We start from the raw sequence: 18224 nt of genomic DNA on the forward strand, positions 1-18224 counted from the left end.
GGAGCACTGGGGAACTACCAGAGGACTGGAAGAGAGCTGATGTAGTTCCCATCTTCAAAAAAGGGAAAAAATAGATCCAGGAAACTACAGGCCTATCAGCCTGACCTCAATACCTGGGAAGATTCTGGAAAAGATAATCAAACAACAAATCAGCCAACACCTTGATGCAAACAAAGTCATCACTAAAAGTCAACATGGGTTTGTCAAAAACGGATCATGCCAGACAAATCTTACTGCATTCTTTGACCAAGTGACAAAATTAGTGGACCAGAGGAATGCTGTGGATATAATTTACTTGGACTTCAGTAAGGCATTTGATAAAGTAGATCACAACCTACTACTTGATAAGATAGGAAAATGTGGGTTAGACAGCACCACCAGATGGATTCGTAGCTGGCTGACCGTATTCAGCGTGTGGTCCTCAATGGAACCGCATCTACATGGAGGGAAGTGTGTAGTGTGCCCCAGGGCTCTGTTCTGGGCCCAGTGCTCTTCAACATCTTCATCAACGATTTGGACGAAGGGATAGATGGGGAACTCATCAAATTTGCAGACGACACCAAGCTGGCAGGAATAGCCAACACTCCAGAAGACAGGCTTAAGATACAGGAGGATCTGGACAGGCTTGAACACTGGGCACTATCTAACAAAATGAAATTCAGTGGTGAAAAAAGTAAGGTTCTACATTTAGGCAAGAAAAACCAAATGTACAGGTATAGTATAGGGTGTACCTTGCTCAATAGTAGTAACTGTGAGAGGGATCTCAGAATCCTAGTGGACAATCACTTCAATATAAGCCAGCAGTGTGCTGCAGCTGCCAAAAAAGCCAACACAGATTTAGAGATCAGTTTATAGCAAATGTGGTATAGCATGGAATGAAGGTGTATTTGTATTTTAAGAGACAGCGACAAGTTAATTGAAATATACTTGCTCTGAATGAAGGGGAAAGATTCTTTTTCTTACTATATCTTTCTGGAGGGTTCTTCCACACATAATTTTTAATAAAATTATTGGGAAAAATAGAATTTCTACCCAGAGCCCTCAGATTTTGGGGGCTGATGATCAGCAATTTTGAGAACAGTGTGGTCATGCTCACAAAATGGCGTCTGGGTGGTGTGCCTTGCTGGTCATAAAGTAGGTGTACTGGGGAATGTGCTGTTACAGAACACCAATTTGAAGAGAGCAACCTGCTGTCCCATCTGTCCCCCCCTCCGTCACTCTGTATTATTCCAATTTACTTTGCATATGGGTACACTTTCAAATAACTGATACAGATAGACTCATGCAGTGCTTTGCAGTGCTCAAAGTTGAAAATGTTTCAGAAAGTAGCATGTGTGTAAACAAACCTTCCCAGGGAGGAAAAGAAATTTATGGGAAATAATAAATTCCTCCAGCAAGGGCCTTCCTCCCAAGAAAATAACTGTTAGCAGCAGCAGATACTATTTTTATAAACTACAATCAACATAGCTCTCAGCCTATTATAAATACTTACAATCAATGTATAACAAAACAATTTATAGTAACCCTTTCAACTTCATCCCTGATCTGCAAGTGGGATAATCCAGGTAGACTACCAGATGATTGAGAAGAGCAATTATTATTTTTAAAAGGGGAGGAGGAATTGGGTAACTAAGTACCAATCAGCTCATTATCTACAGCACATCAGCAGAATACATTTGGTTTATAAGCATTTAAAAAATTAAGATTGCTTGTAACTGCCAGCATGGATTTATGAACACTAAATCTTGCCAAACCAGTTTGATAGTGACAGATTGATCAATTTAGTTGACCACAGGAACGCAGTGAATAAAGTGTACCTTGACATTAAATCCTCTTATGAGAGTTCAGTAGAAAGATGGGAAAATACAAACTGGACTATGCTATTTTAGATGGAATCAGAGCAGATTAAACAATTGTACTCAAGTGCATGTTAATATAAAAAGTAAAGGTAAAGGTTCCCCTGCACATGCGTGCTAGTCGTTTCCAACTCTAGGGGCCGGTGCTCATCTCCGTTTCAAAGCTGAAGAGCCAGCGCTTGTCCGAGGGCGTCTCCGTGGTCATGTGGCCGGCATGACTAGCACGGAACGCTGTTACCTTCCCACCGTAGTGGTCCCTATTTTTCTACTTGCATTTTTACATGCTTTCGAACTGGTAGGTGGGCAGAAGCTGGGACGAGTAACAGGCACTCACTCTGCTATGCGGCACTTGGGATTTGATCCACCAAACTGCCGACCTTCTGATCAACAAGCTCAGTGTCCTAACCCACTGAGCCACCGCATCCCTTCTGCAGGTCTTGGTTATGATCTTTAAGTCCCTACATGGCATGGGTCCGGGGTACCTCGGGGACCACCTGCTGCCGGCTTCAACTCCCCTTCGCCCTGTGCGTTCCCACAGAGAGGGCCTCCTCAGGGTGCCTCCGGTCAGGGAATGCCGACTGGCGGCCCCCAGGGGGAGAGCCTTCTCTGTGGGTGCCCCGGCTTTGTGGAACCAACTGCCGGTGGAGCTCCGGACGGCATCGGACCTCCGAACTTTCCGTCGTGGTCTGAAGACCCATTTGTTTGAATTGGCCGGTCTGGCCTGATGGGGGAGCTGGGTTTTAAATTGTCATTTTAGATTGCATTATTGTTTTTTTAATTGGGCACTGATTTAATCTTTGTTTTAACTTTTGTATAGTACTGTATTTTTATTTATATGCCCTGTGAACCGCCCTGAGTCCCCAGGGAGAAGGGCGGTATATAAATTAAATAAAACGTAAAACGTAAACGTTAATATACAATCAGATAATTGGATGGGAGACCCTGTGGTTGAAGCTGGTCTCTAGGGCAAGTTAATTGTTGCATTGGCTTCCCAGCTGCTCAAGGACATCCCTATCTAAATTGCTTGATTCCATTGCTGCAAGGCTGCTAGATTTTGGAGACATAAATCTGGAGTGGCTCAGTTCATGGCAACCTTGGATTTATTCGTTTTACAGGTAGTCTTCAATTTATGACCACAACTGAGCCCAAGCAAGACAGCTTTGTCCCATTTTACGACTTTCTTGCCAGTTGTTAAATGAATCACTGCAGTTAACTTAGTAACACAGTTGTTACATCTTGCTTCCCCATTGACATTGTCAGGTTGCAAAAGGTGATCACATGACCCCAGGACATTGCTAGTCATAAACACATGCCAGTTACCAAAAATCTGAATTTTGATTGTTAGTACTCTTTACCATTTTAAAAACGTTTTGAGCCTCTGGCTGGCCACAAATTTTGGCCATTTTGAAAATAATTGAAATAACTTCTGGCAGTCAAGATTTATTCTGCAGCAAGGATACACAGGGACATTCAACCCAGAACTATTAAAATCAAATTGTAATTTCTTACCTGACAACACCCTATCAAGTGGCCCTAGGCTATGGAAGATATAATCAGAAAGATGGAAAAAAGGATTGGATTTCCCCAATGGGCACAGGACAGTGAATGCAGTCAAAGCAATGAAAATGAAAGTACATGGTCTTTTGAGCTTTTTTATTTTTATACATTTTTGTATTAAAAAGGAAAAAAGCATAATTACCACAAATTACAAAGGACTAAAAGCACTACTAGAATAATGAGTCACATCAGCCTATAAAGCAGATACTCTGAATAATATTACTGTTTATAATACAGGCTCTCATTCAAGTATTTTACAATTTTTCCTCTTCCTTTCCCCCCTCCCCAATGTGATGATCCTAGCACATGGGTCAAGAATTATATACTATTAACAGGAGATGGGATTGTGCATGGTAGGCTATATTAAGATCTTTTCCTCCCAGGTGATATATGGTAACAGTTGTTTTTAAAGGTTTTTTCCCAAGAATAAATATAGCTGAAAGTGAATACAAACTCTTATTTGGTTTGTCTTTAGCAGCAAGCACACACATGTACACATCCTGCTCATGGAAAGCAGGTATACCAGACTCCCTTTTCTACTGTGACAGTTTCACCTGTGTACAAAACAATCATGGCACATTTTCCAGATTGTTCATCCAACATTTTCAGCAGCTTAATACAGATTTCACACCAATGAAACTTCAAACATCACAGTTGTGCACTACTGCGGGAACCAAGCCAACAATTTTGAGGGGAAAGATTTGGCCACATGCCTGTTCCAGGCATGTCACATAAATGCTGTTATCAGAAAGTGGTCTTGGGAGGGCAAAAGCTCCTACCAAGAACATCATATCCTTAACTGTGGGATCTCAGTGGCCCAAGCCATTTTCTTGTACCATGATGCAGAATGTGGAAAAGAGAATTAACAATAACTAAGAAATATGAGTCATTTCTGTGAAGATGAATACATGCAAAAATAATGTCACCAGAGAAAAGGAGGGTTTTAGAGGGCCAGACTTGGAAGAACAAAATCTGTAAAACCAAACAGGAATGGTTAAGCCCATGCCCTTTTCATGTATCCAGTCATAGAATATGCTCATCACAGATAAGTCGGTCCTATGTTCAAGTGTCTTCAGAAAGTGAAAATGTAAACTAGCAGAAAAGGTATCTGTAGATTTTCTTAGAAAAGTGTCCGAACCCATGTTGCTGAGATGAACTCTCCCACCCCCAATAAACCACTCATTTGAAACTGATTTTTTTTAAAAAATGGAGGCATCTAACAATGTTAATTACACACTCCCTCTTAAGCCTTTCCAATCGTTAGACAAATCCAAGTTTTAGAAGATTGATATGGATAGACAGAGACCAGAATTTGTGGTATTAACAGATTTGATTGCTTAACGAAAGAAAATAAGCAAGGCATAAATAACTCCCATCCCAGCCCTGTTTAAACAAGTAAACAAACAAAAGGTTATGGTGTTGTGTATTAATAGTACAATCAAGCTACCAGGAGCAAGAAAGGCAAATACAAATCTTCGCACTATAACTGGAAAATTGTGAGGAGGAACAAAAACGGGTAGAGACATGACAGCACCAACATGTAATAAAGGTCACTTACTTTCCTGTCTAATCTAAACCAGATTTCAACTTCCCCTTTTACTTGGCCATAAAAGTTTAGACCTATCCAGAATGCCTTTTGCTTTGTACTGGGGAACAGAAACTTTCACTGATTTAGTAATCTCAGACTAGGGAATCACAGAAAGCTTCTAAATCCCAACTGAAAGCCTCTGTTCCCAGAAAGTACTTTCACATAAGATCAGAGCATAGGATACTCATAATTTTATTAACATGCACTCTTCCTTTTTGCCAAAGAAATCTCTTCTATTTATAGGATTGGTGTGGTGCCTTCTGATTACGGCTAGTCTATAAGTACATGCCTGTAACTTATTCTACCAAGCAAGAGTCATCAGTAAATCCTTCCAAACCTTCTTTCAGTGGCAAGTAACTTCTCTCAAAAAGCAAACCTTTATACAGTCCAACCCTGCAACATTGTCAAGATTGACAAAAATCATTGGCATTGTTACAGGTATCGCAGGTTTTTAATCAGTTATTTTTCTTCTCCTACAATCTACTACTGCCTTAGTGCTCATCTTAAATTTGCAAAAATGACATTTGTATAACCACACATAGCAGCGTTCGTATTCAGAAAAGCCCAATTCTTCAGGGTTAGGTAGAACACATTTCCAGAATTGCTTCTAAGAATGCTTTTGAACAAGCGTCCATTGATTTTAAACACATAAGCACTCGCTTCTATCTCACGGTTCCCAAACGTATGCTTTATTTCACGTTGCGACTATGGTACTTAGGTTTGCAAGGTTTGCATGGCAAAAAAATACTGATGACCACTACGTGGCAGCATATCTTGTAGTTGCAGTAGTCCTAATGAAAATACAGGCATTCCAGTCCATCTGCCTAACTACTAATTGAAATCCTGGGATAATAAGGATTTCAGCCAATTCATAAAATGGCCATGATATTCCCCAAAGCTCCATTTTAGAATAGCTCTCCTAATGCAGCATACTCCGCAATAACACAATGTAATTGAGCCTGGTGAAATAGTGGAATGCTCATTTTCATTTATCATGCTTTAATGACAAGATGAAGTTTTGTTATAACAAGTGACACAGCAAAGAAATCAAGCAATACCCTGATGCTCTTCAGCCATGCTAGAACTATAGGGTGTGCTTTGTATGATCACTGCACTATCACTCATGAATACTCTGTGGCAAACTCCCATTAAAGCAAGCTTGATACAGCTAAAAACAGTAGCATCAGGCAGCACTAACCCTGGGCATAAAGTCCCATCTCCTTAATTATCTACGTATTTAGTACCAAACCATCCACAAGAGGTTATAAATCAATGAACCGCCCTAATATCACACTCCCTGAAACACTAAATTAACACTTATCTGCTCCAAATGAGTAACTGCGGGACTTAATGTCTGTTATTGTCTCACCAAAGTACTTTTCAGCATGTTAATATCAAGGATGCACCTGAAACATGAACTCTAAAATGTGGAAGTAGCCAAGACATCTGACAGTTCTAGCAGAAGAATCGGCAAAAAAAGATGCAGTATGCCTTGCCCCACTTTTTCCAGGGGTATTGAGTTGCAGGAAATGGAGGAATCAATTCTCAGCATTACAGAAGGGCCTTCTGCAAATGCTTTACTGAGAAGGGGGAAGAAGAGGACTGTTTTAACTTAAGCCATAGTACATAGGACCACATAAACAGCATTGCACCCTTTTACTACCATTATCCCCTTTGGAGCTATATGGTAAGCAGGGATGGCATGAAATTCCTCCCCCTGCTGATTTTCCTGCAGAACACAGCACACTAGGAAAGTTAACAAAAGGTTGTCGGAAACATAATGCAGCATGTATTTCCTTCTCTGTTGTTTACCCCTATAGTTCAGGACAGTTGTTTTCTACCTAATTTCAGCCATGCAAATAGCCTCTGAGAATTCCAGCAATTAGCCCAATAGAAGCCAAGATAAGCCTGATGCTTTGTATAAAGTGGTGTGACACAGCCGATGTGGTTCCAATTCATGAAGTGATTTTGTCTGTACGTGTGATGCAAGAACATCAAAGTGATGCCTGCAACTACCCAACAGTCTAAACAGCAGCATCCTTGGCTACACGGTTATTTCAGGGAAGGGGGGCAGATTATCATAGCTATTATTAGAAAGAATACAGAAAGGGAATCCTGTGCAAGTAATCGGCACTAGTAAGCTACCTCAAATTCAGAAATGATTGGACATAAAAATCCTACTTTGCTTAGGATAAAGCTGTTTTCCTGTGCACGTATTCTTTAATCACATGGATGAAAAGCAAGGATGTATGCCTTTAGATCCACATGTGTTTTACTCTTTTCCTGGTGCAACTGCCTGCCTATCCTGGAATAGGAAGATTTCATAAAAGAACAAATGAGTTCCTGGCCTGTCCTGGTGAGAGAGAGAAAAATGGTGGCGCACCTGGAAGTCTAAGTGAAGCAATGGCAGATGCAGTTGTAGCAGAAAGGACACTAAAACAGTTGATACACATACATCAGCATCAACTACACAGAAGTTGCAGGCTGAAGTGCCCCAGTATCCCCCCTGCTCTGGAGAGAAGCTGTTCGTGTGGCGTGAACCAACATTCAGCTAGGTCTCAACAGTATTGTTCCAGTTGATGCGGATCACAGCTGGGTTAAAGGGAACAGTCATCAGCTACTGCAGACAAGAGTCACTGAACAGGAAACAGAAATATATCACAGTCTGGCTGATTCCCAAGGAGATGCCATTTTCCCAAAATGCTCAAGTCAGGGATGCCTACAAGTTCCCAACTCCACAATAAGGCAACTTATTATTTTGAAGGAAGGAAGCAAAAGAAACAAGATTTTTTTTAAACAAGTTTTTTTGTGTTTTGTGTTTTTTTTTAAGTGAAAGCTGTTTTAGCCAAGTCTTAGCATTCCTATGCGAGGGGAGACACTGTGCAAGTTTATGTTCTACCCATCACGCAAAAGAACTGGGCAAGCCCAATGCAAGTGGGCCCACTTTCAGCCAGGGTCCTTTGGTTCATTTCCAGTCGTAGGTGTCTGATGGAAAAGATGAGCAGCATAGAGGGAGCCACAACGTAAGTAGTGGTGGTACACGTGATAGTAGCAGACTCCTCTTGTGCATTGCTATATCCAGAAGGGGCGATGCCTGCTGAACTTGGAAAGCCAAAGGCTAGTTCTCCAAATAACACTACATTGTTCGGTCCAAACTTCCAGCTTACCAAGTGGGCTGCATAGTTGTTAAGTGTTCAGAGGGAGGAGAAGGAGCTGGATTGTGAGGCTGCATGATGCAGAGTAATTTTGGTTTATCCAAACAAACTTCTATCAATAATTTAAAACTTGATATATATATATATATATAATATATATATATATAATATATTTATATTTATAAAAATCTCCCCTTTCCCAACCCAACCTAACCCCTGAAAGGCGCTAAGACATGAAAATGTGAAGGTCTGGCTCCAATCAATGACTTAAATCACAACGAGGAAAAAGATGCATTCAGCTTGGATCATCTTGTTTTTCCAGCCAACAAGAAAAATCAATGCGCTGTATAGCCCCACCTCCCGAAAGCAGCCTGGCCTTGGGCTTCTACATTCCAACTCCCTGCCCCCTTTTCCACTGGTGGTTCTAGCCTGTCTACTTCCCCACTGTTTGGGTTTCCACTGTGGCTGTGGAAACTGCATGTGGCTGGCTCAGGTTTTTGGCATCTTCCTGGCTTGATGAGTTGGGGACTTGGCTGGATGAGGCAGACATTTGATTGGATGGAGTATGGCTGACAGTCTTGCTAGAAGACTGAGATGGGTATCGCTTCCTTCCATCTACTCCTATGGTTGCTGCATATCTCTTGTGGCTACCTTCTTCCCCTATAGGAGGCTGAAAAGGAAAAAACAAAACAAAACCATTAGACCGATTTATATAGCGTCTCAATACTGTTTCAAGTATGACTTACACACACACACACACACACACACAGAAATATACAGAGCTTTCTTTGTTACAGTATTTTTTAAAAGTAACACTACCTCAAAGTCCCTCCTTTCCTTAGTACTTGTTGCTTGGCCCACACTTTCAAAACTGAGATCTTAAAAAGTCTTTTCATTTGAAATATTAAGGGGAAGATTTTATAGTCATTTAGCAAAAAACTTTAAGAGAAAAAATCAAAGAGGGTAATGACCTGGAGCACTCAACTTTGCCATGTGTGAACTGGGCAAACTAGAAATAGGCCTTAGGAGTGGTAGTCCACTTTAAAATATGGCTTTCAATTTTAGTTCCCAAGTCTTGATATCCATACCTTCATTCACAATTATCTGAAGGTTTTCATATATGGCCGGGCTATTTTTTTTTTTAAAATAGCATTATTATTTTTATTGTTTTTTTCTGCTTAGCATTTTCATGCAAGTGAAGGGTTGGCTTTTTTCATGACAGTTAAGTGTGACATCATGTGACCACACAGGATTTTTTACAAATTTTTGCCAGTCATTAAGTGAATCACTGTTAAGGCAGATATCATATATCCATGACTTGTGACCTTCCCTGCCAGCTAGCAGTAAAATCTAATTTCACCTTTTTTCCTCAGAGCAACCATCTTAAAGTGGCTGAGAGAATGTGTCAGGACCAAAGTCACCCAGCCAGTGTTTGCAATTAATTTGCAAGCAGAGTTTCCCTATCATTTCATATTATTTCGAACACATTAACTGACTCTGCCTGATATAGCCATAAAAATTGGAGAAAACACAACCATTAGAAATATTTGTATTACAAGGAAGAAGCAGTTATTTGTACCCACATCAACTCTGAAGTCTTCAAGGCGGCGGAATTTGCTGAGGTATTCTTGCAATTTGCAGGCAATGTCCAAATTTTTGGCTTTGGAATATTTTAAGAAGGCCCAAAACTTTTCAAGCCCATAAAGCTGGCCTATTAACAAGAGACAAAAAAATGAAAAATAAGTCTCATTTAATATAGATGTCGGAAGCCATAACAATTTCATTTCAGCAAATATTAGTGACAAAAAATTGGCAACTTATGTGAACAGACTTTTAATTACCTGCGCACACATTGGGGGGCAGGGAAGAGACAGAGGGTACAAGAAAGCAGCTGGCCCACTTTTTAGGGAAGAGAAAGCAGCATAAAGCTAAAAGTAATCTTGGCCTCACAACACAAGAGCTTCTCCCAGTATTCATGTCTTTTTGAGAGTTTTTCCTATGAGCAGTACTCAAAACATCCTTTCATACTATAGTTTTGGAATCAGAGGATAATCAATACTCCAACTATTTATTCTAAAGAAAGACTGCATAATTATTCCCCAAAATATCAGCCGCTTTATGTGCTACCCGAAAAAAAAATCACTTACCAGCCTCAAAATCTTTTATAGTTTCTTCTTGGAAATCTTTAAATATGTCAGGTCGGAATTTTTTCTCCAGTCCATAACTGTAATATCTGAAGAGGCACTCCAGTCCATACCTGCAAGACCATATATCTGTAATTTCAGATACTCTAATTTTCCTTACAAGAGTTTATTTGATCAAGTCAGACAAACTATCTGTATAATATCTCTTTAAGGGCTATCACCATATTTGTTACTAAAGCCAAGATCAATCCATGTGTCCCCCTTTCCATATTTAAAATGCCAACTATGATGACGCAATAAATAGGTTTGGACCTACCTGTACCCTTCCTTTCCATCCTCCAGAGCCAGTTGCTTAAATTCCTCATACATTTTCTTGTTAAAGTGATCCCGAAGGAAAAAGGACCAGAATCTAAAGAGAGTATTCATTTCCTGGGACTGGCCTATGCCCAGTCGTTTCCGTTCTGGATAAAAACAAAGAGGAAAACTCTTAAGAACTATTTTAAAGTGCATGCCAATTAAAATACTTTACCTCATCCTCATGACAAAATACACACAATCCCCTTCCTTATGTTTCTGTTATACACAGAATTAAGAATCTGCTGAATGCCTGGGCCTTTGGATCTTGAAGCCAGATAGAGAGATTTCTGTAGCAATGTCATTTATGGGGCACCCAAAGGATTGCAATCATAAATGATATCATATAATGAATGGAAGAAGACTGGCTTAACTGCCCACACCAGTTAGACGTGATTAAACTACAACCTCATATATAGCTTTATACAACTGAACAGATAACCAAGCAGAACAGAGAAGGTTTTTTGTCCAATTCACAATACGCCCTGCTCATTGCACTACATGCAGATCTGGTCTACAGATTACTACTTCAAACAATAATGAAGGTTTGCAAAGAATATCACTTCCAAGAAGGTAAATCTGGCCAAGATATTAGGCAAACTACCTGCTCCATTCACACAAAAATCAAATACATGACAACTTCAGCAGTATCTACACAATTCACCATTAAGGCAGCGCCGGCGATACTTGTGGTAGACATGTTGTGTGAAGCCATTTTCTTTCAGGAGTTCGTGGGAAGGATGCTGGAACTTAGGCAATGACTGTGGGGTGCAGCCATAGCTGCCTATAGCCAGGGTGCCTTCTGAAGGACTGGAACTAGAAATTTTAAAAAATTATGTCAATATAGGAACCAATTGCTCAAATGTTCAGAAGTAGATACAGACACATTACAGTAAATTAGAATTAATCTGACAAGCTTTTTCTGAGAGTCTTAAATGCTAATTAAGGAATTATTTTGAGTAAAAAAGGCATTGACTTATCAGGAAGAAGAGAACTCATATAGTTTCTTCAATAGGGTCTCTCAATCTTTTGTTCAACTGCATTGAAATCATTATGCCTTCTAGTACCTGATGGATGCTGTTCGAGGTCTATGCTCCCGAGAATCCATCACCCAACCAACGTGACATTCCATTGGGGGATTTGAACTGTGCCGTGTTTTCCTTTTCCGGGGTGTCTATAAGAAACAGAAAGAACATCTAAGAGGTTCTCTATGAACACTAAAGGTTCACAAAGAATTCTAGCTGAGTCAAGAGATACCCAATATCTATAGGCACATAGAAGGAGCTGATGCGCAGGCCTTACCTTGGCATCTATCAATCTGCCTTCCTTAACCACTGGGTAAAACCGGGGCGTCTGTGTGGGGTCTTTCAGCTGAGGTGTACGAGGGGTCCGAGGAGTTCTTGCATTGCGGTAGTTTGGGGATTCTGGCACAGTTGTTGGCAGAGATCGGGCAATGGTTGAAGGTTCGGACACACCAAAGAGTTTATTTGCCAGAGCATCAGTGGGAACTACAATGAAAAAAAAAAGTAGCAATTAAACTACACGGTGAGACAGATGCAGAAAATCAGGGCTCTGCCTTCCGGGCCAGAATTCTCCCTGCTGGGGGCCCTAAAAGGGCCTAAAGTTGCCCCAAAGAGGATGAAGGAGGGGTGTCTCATCGATCACGGAGAGACAGCGGTCTTTCCGTTGGATCCAAAGAAAGCCCTCCAAACCGGCAGGGGAAACACTGACTACATTCCTGTGGCCAGCTATTAGCCAATGACAACTGAAGAAAACCACCTATTACACAGGTTGGCAACCCGCGGCTCTTTAAGCCATCTCCTGCGGCTCCCAGTCGCCTGGTGCGTATGCACCTCTCTGAACGGGCAGTGGTGTGCGCGCACCTCTCCAAACGGGCGGTGGTGCCGCCTGTTTGGAAAGCTGCCACGGCCCGTTTGCAAAGCTACTGCCTTCAGAGGAAGGCGGTAGCCTGCAAACGGGCCGCGGCAGCTTTCCAAAAGGGCGGCGCCACTGCCCGTTCCGAGGTGCGCGCGGAACTCTCCAAAGGTTTGGAGAGCTGAGCGCGCACCTCTTGGAATGGGCAGTGGCGCCGCCCTTTTGGAAAGCTGTCGCGGCCCGTTTGCAAGCTGCTGCCTTCCTCCAAAGGCGGTAGCTTTGCAAACAGGACGCGACAGCTTTCCAAACCGGCAGCAGCACGTCTGCAAACGGGTGGCGCCGCCGCCCATTTGAGTGGAGGTGCGCGCGCACCTCTCCAAAGATTTGGAGAGTTGCGCGCGCACCTCCCCGAACGGGCGGCGATTTGGAGGTCCCAGGGGTGGCTCTGGCGGCGCCCAGGCTGAAGGTACCGCAACCCAGCGCCCAGCGCCAGGGAGACCCATCTTTTTTTTTGCACATGCGCGTGTGTGGACGCATGCGTGCACACTTTTTGTGGCTCCTACTTTTTTGTGTGTGTGATGGAACTAGTTCCGAGTGGCTCTTTTGCTTTTTCCGGTTGCCAACCCCTGACCTATTAGCAGATTGTAAACAGCATGTTTGGAACTGGGTGAGAATATTGATCCTTTACTATTTTACAACTGAATTTCCTGGGAAAGACTCCCAAGAAGCTAAAAACCTCTGAATATGAGAAGGAAGGGGATTGTAGCCCCACCCTTTCAGAGGAACGGAAGCGGCATTTTAATTTCTTTTATGGGGAACAGAAATACATAATACTGAAGTGGAAATAACATAAAACTACAGTTTGAATAAATTTGAGAACTGAGTTAATTGTTAAGATTTTCTTTTTTTGGGGGGGGGGGGGGGAAACCATTGAGGTGAAATGTAAGAAATCAGCCCTTTGTCTTAAGAGTAGAAAGTGGTTTTTGAATGACATCTAGTGGTGGATTTGAGTATTGCACTACAACTAGCTTCCAGGCTGCTTGGTGACCTAACTTAATGGAGAACATTTGGCAATAAAGAAAAATATTTTGGCATACTTATCACCCTGACCTTCTTGGATTATAAACACCTATTGAGCTTGGACCACTAATCTCAAGAACTACTGGGAAAGAAAGAAAATATACCTGATGATAAGGAAGATTATTTTAAAAAATGGAATATAGAGCTGTCAAGGGAAATGTCACAACTTGGGTGACAAAAAATGAAAAGAGAAATTGAGGGAGAAGGAAAATGGGAGTTGCTTTAGGAATATAAATGGGCAGAATTCTTCCTCTCAAAATACTCTACCTAAATTGTCTTCTGCATTCCAAGCAACCTTTACAAAAATAGAAAGAAAATTCCTGGGCGATTTAATTCCCTTGGCCTCCAAGCTACTTGGCAAAGAAAGAAAGCGAGATAGAGTTAAATAGAAGATTCAACCTATTAGAGGGGGCATTATATGATTAAATATCTGTTTGAATATGATTAAAAGAATGGATGACCCTTAGATATAATTAGACTGTCATAATGAAAAATATGATTTAGAATTAAAATAGCATTTTTTTCTTTTTTTAATATGGGAAATATGAAAATAAAGAGGATAGCTGGTATGAATAAAATTCTTAGCTATTAAATGTAATTAATATTGAGAAAATCATAACTGACAAAGTTATTTCAAATATTGATGGGAACTCAAACTTTAACAAGAGCATGAAAAACAGGATATTGATTTATGAATTGATATTATTGTTATTTGTATAATATTAGTAAAATATGATGAGGATGTTTATATTTAACTTGGTATGCATCAAAGTAAATGTGTAATGAGGGGAAAATGGAAAAATATATGGGGAAGAAAGGAGGATCGGGGGGGGGGGGGAAAACACTGGATTGTACAGTATTGAACAGATTTACATTGAAGAAGTTACTGTTAAATAAGTGAACCCAGATAACACGTTGTTTGCTAAGCACAGAAGATTGTAACTGTTAAAAATCACTAAAATATTAAAAAGAAAAAGAAGTGAAAACAACAAAGTTTTAAAAAGCAAGCATAAAATTTTTAATATATGCTGCTCGGGGTCACCTTCTGTAAGATGGGCGGGTATATCAATTTGATAAACAATAAAATAAAACAGGAAGACCTTCTAGATGCTTTACATGCAAGAAAAAATAACCCCAGAAGACCAGAGAGCAGCAGATTAAAAATACAACAGCGTAGACTGAATGGTCAAAAGATCCTATGTGGAAGACTCCTAACTGAAGTTTAGTAGATGAATCTCTGAAAAGCCTTACCTTGCTGGAACCTGGGTGGTCCTGGGGGAACTTCTTGATTTGGATCAACAGGAGGCTCAGGGGTAAGTGTGTCAAACTGCTCTCTGCTGATCATATTCACCTTCTTGAAGTTTTCTACTTCTTGCTACATTTCAAAAGATCACAAATGAAAATTAGAATACATGACTAGAAGAGATTTACACTTTATGTCTTTCAAGTCAGGACAGCACCAAAACCTCACTGGGGACATAGAAAGTGGGTCCCTAAACACGTAACTACAAGAATAACTGTTGCAAAATACCAACAGTGATATACCTCGCCATCTCAGTGTAAGACAAATCATCATAATTTCAAAACAAAGCTTCTGTGTATAGTTTAGTTAGGAATTCCGCATAAGACTAAAATCAATGTAATTGTGACAAATGCCCTTTTCTGTATGTCTGCCTCCCGTTCATATTCACCAGAGACAGGTTACAAAGTTAATAGAAGGAGCTCATGAAAGTAACATTCTGACTTCTTCACATTATTTTAACTTTTTTTTCCACGCTCAGCTCATTTTTAGTCACATTTAGGAACTGAGAAATTTCAGGAGCAGCTATGGGGAGATGACATCCAAAATGGACAATTTAATGCCTTTTTCTGATCTACTCTAAATCAGATCCGGCCCGCAAAGTGGTTTCATGTGGCCCACGAAGCCATCCTGGAAACAGTGAGGGAACGGCCCCTACTGGCTTGGCCCTGGCCCAGAGACCCTCCTTCTGCCAGAGACCCTCAGATCTGTCCCACTCCTGCCCAGGCCCCCATAGGCACCCTTGATGCGAACGATGTAGAGCTGGCCATGCCCACCCAGTAGGCCATATGCACTCTAGCCATGCCCACCCAGTAGGACACACCCACCCAGGCCATACCCACCCGGCCCCCTGAGGGCAACCACAATGCTGATGTGGCCCTCAATGAAATTGAGTTTGACACCCGTTTTAAAATGTCAGGGTTGAGGGAAAGCTGAATGGAGCCAAGTATAGGAATATCCTCAATGAAAACCTGTTCCATAGTGCTCAGGATCTGACTGGGCCAAAGGTTCACTTTCCAACAACACACAGCCAAGACCAACAGGAGTGGCTTAGGAACAACTCTGTAAATGTCCTCGAGTGGCCCAGCCAGAGCCCTGACTTGAACCCTACTGAACGTCTCTAAAGGAACCTAAAAATGGCTCTCCACCAACTGTCGCCATCAAACCTGATTGAGCTTGAGAGGATTTGCAAGAAAGAGTGGCAGAAAATCCCACCATCCAGGTGTGCAAAGCTCCAGGTCTGCAAAGCTTGCCACGTCAAACTCAAAAAAACTCGAGGCTGTAATTGCTGCCAAAGGTGCTTCAACAAAGTACTGAGTGAAGGGTCTGAATACTTATGCCAATGTGATGCTTCGATTTTTTTCTTTTTAATAAATTTACAGACATTTTAAAATTCTGTTTTCACCTTGTCATTATAGGGTACTGACTGTAGATTAATGAGAGGAAAAAATGAATTTCCACAACTGCAAAATCAGGCTGCAGAATAACAAATCTGACAAAAGTGAAGAGGGGCTGAATACTTTCTGAATACACTGTATAAAGAATCACTTTTGCTTCAATATATATTAGAATGCTGGTATATACAAGAACAAAAGTCATCGGTCTAGATTGCAGGGAATAGGTGAAGGTGATTTGTACCAATCCTTGAACAAATACAAACTAAACAACACATTTAAAAAGGTTTAAGTGACAAAAAAGAAAGATATGTGTTTGACATGCTCCCTTGTTGAAAGGGATCAATTTAAGGTAATAGCATTCTGTTATAGAGCATAAGTTATGGTAACTTTTGTTATTTTAAAATTTATAACCAGAAGCTGGCTGATTTCATCCCCAGTGACATGAGATAAATGTAGCAACACTGTCCTCACATTTTCTGGATCAGAATATAGAATCTTACTAAGAATGGAAAGCTATTCTCCACAACTCAGCTTCCTATCTATACTATTTCTAACACTTCACATCCTATCGATGCTAGTAGGTGTACAATAAAGTCAATACATAAGCCGGAATAACAGCCATAATAACTACACGAAAGAAGGCACTGTAACAAACCCAAAGAAATATCTGCCCACTAATATGCAGTGGTGATAAAAAGAGTTTTAACACTCATTCATGCCTAGAAAAGAAAAATATTCTGTAACCAAGAGCGATCAGATGGCTGGTGTGCTTGAGATCATAATCTTTATGGTGGTAGGAAACAAGTGGTAGAACTTCCTCTCCAAAGCACTCAGCCAATACAGTTAACTGCTAGCTTGTCAATTCAAAAAATACATGTACATATATAAGAGTGTAAAGGTAAAAGTTTCCCGTCTTTTTCAACTCTAGGAGGCAGTGCTCATTTCCATTTTTTGGACAAGGGAGCCAGTGCTGTGCAAAGACGCTTTCATGGTCATGTGGCCAGCATCTTTCACCACTGAGCCATTGCACCATCTGAGAGTATATTGGCTTTTACATAAAACAGCTCTAATCAAAAGGAAATTGCACCCAAAATAGAAGTGCAACTGCAGATAATTTGATATTCATAAATCCATTTATAATCAATTCCTGACTCATGATATCTGATAAGGTAAAAGATAAGGCCCTGCAAGGCATTAAGATATATGTGAGGAAGTTAATCAATGTTTAAAGGAGCCCCAGCAAAGAAATGCCTGAAGTCAATTATGGACTCAGGGTAAACATCTGCTTTCTGAATCTACCATTTGGTTAAGGTGTTGTTGTTTTTTTGATACACATGTTCACACACAGGTGGGTGAGCAAAATGCTTTTTTATTAGTATATTGGTTCAAGTTGTAATAATGCACTCAGGACCTTTGCTTAGTCCCATCTACACTATATTCATTTCACGTGGAATAGGATAATAAAACCTGATTCTCACCTTTATCTGAGAATATTCTGGTTCAAACTGTTCTGTCCATAAGTCCTGTTCATAATAATATAGTCCATCATTGATCACTTTGGCCAATTCTGAGCTCATCTTTGCCCTGGAAGTGTGGTTGCCTGTTCTATCTCCCCCTGGATGACGGCGCAGATAGGGGGGTGTCTGTGTTACGATCAAAATTTTATTTACGTCCCTGTCATCAATCTCATAGTCTGAATCCTCATCTGACCAATCAGTGAAAGTGTTTTTACGACCATCCATCTGTTCCATTTCCTCATCAAAAAGAAAGTCCAACTCCTCTGGTTCATCCTGATCCTTCTGCTTCAGTGGTGTTCTAGACTCTTCTGTTTTCTGGTAAAAAGGGAGATAATGTTAAAGTTGGAGATGTGGAGCACTAAGCTTTAATACAACGCTCGCAGGAAAATTACAATGAATTC

General features: G+C 40.8%; 1 protein-coding gene across 5 annotated transcripts in view; it reads right to left on the reverse strand.

Moving 5' to 3' along the window:
• Nucleotides 1–3494: 3494 nt before the first annotated feature.
• LARP1 (La ribonucleoprotein 1, translational regulator) overlaps nucleotides 3495–18224 on the reverse strand; it is an 86682-nt gene continuing 71952 nt past the window's right edge. For all 5 annotated transcript variants that reach the window (XM_083353550.1, XM_083353549.1, XM_083353553.1 and 2 more), the window contains exons 11-19: nucleotides 17785–18138; nucleotides 14861–14984; nucleotides 11957–12162; nucleotides 11722–11828; nucleotides 11319–11470; nucleotides 10617–10761; nucleotides 10304–10413; nucleotides 9740–9867; nucleotides 3495–8826 (exon numbers count right to left, since the gene is read on the reverse strand). In XM_083353550.1, the coding sequence (XP_083209676.1) occupies nucleotides 8590–8826; nucleotides 9740–9867; nucleotides 10304–10413; nucleotides 10617–10761; nucleotides 11319–11470; nucleotides 11722–11828; nucleotides 11957–12162; nucleotides 14861–14984; nucleotides 17785–18138 (1563 nt within the window). In that variant the 3' untranslated portion in view covers nucleotides 3495–8589. The remainder of the gene's footprint in view (nucleotides 8827–9739; nucleotides 9868–10303; nucleotides 10414–10616; nucleotides 10762–11318; nucleotides 11471–11721; nucleotides 11829–11956; nucleotides 12163–14860; nucleotides 14985–17784; nucleotides 18139–18224) is intronic.

The sequence above is a fragment of the Vipera ursinii genome (genome assembly GCF_947247035.1).
Source record: "Vipera ursinii genome assembly, chromosome: 2".
Lineage (NCBI taxonomy): Eukaryota > Metazoa > Chordata > Lepidosauria > Squamata > Viperidae > Vipera > Vipera ursinii.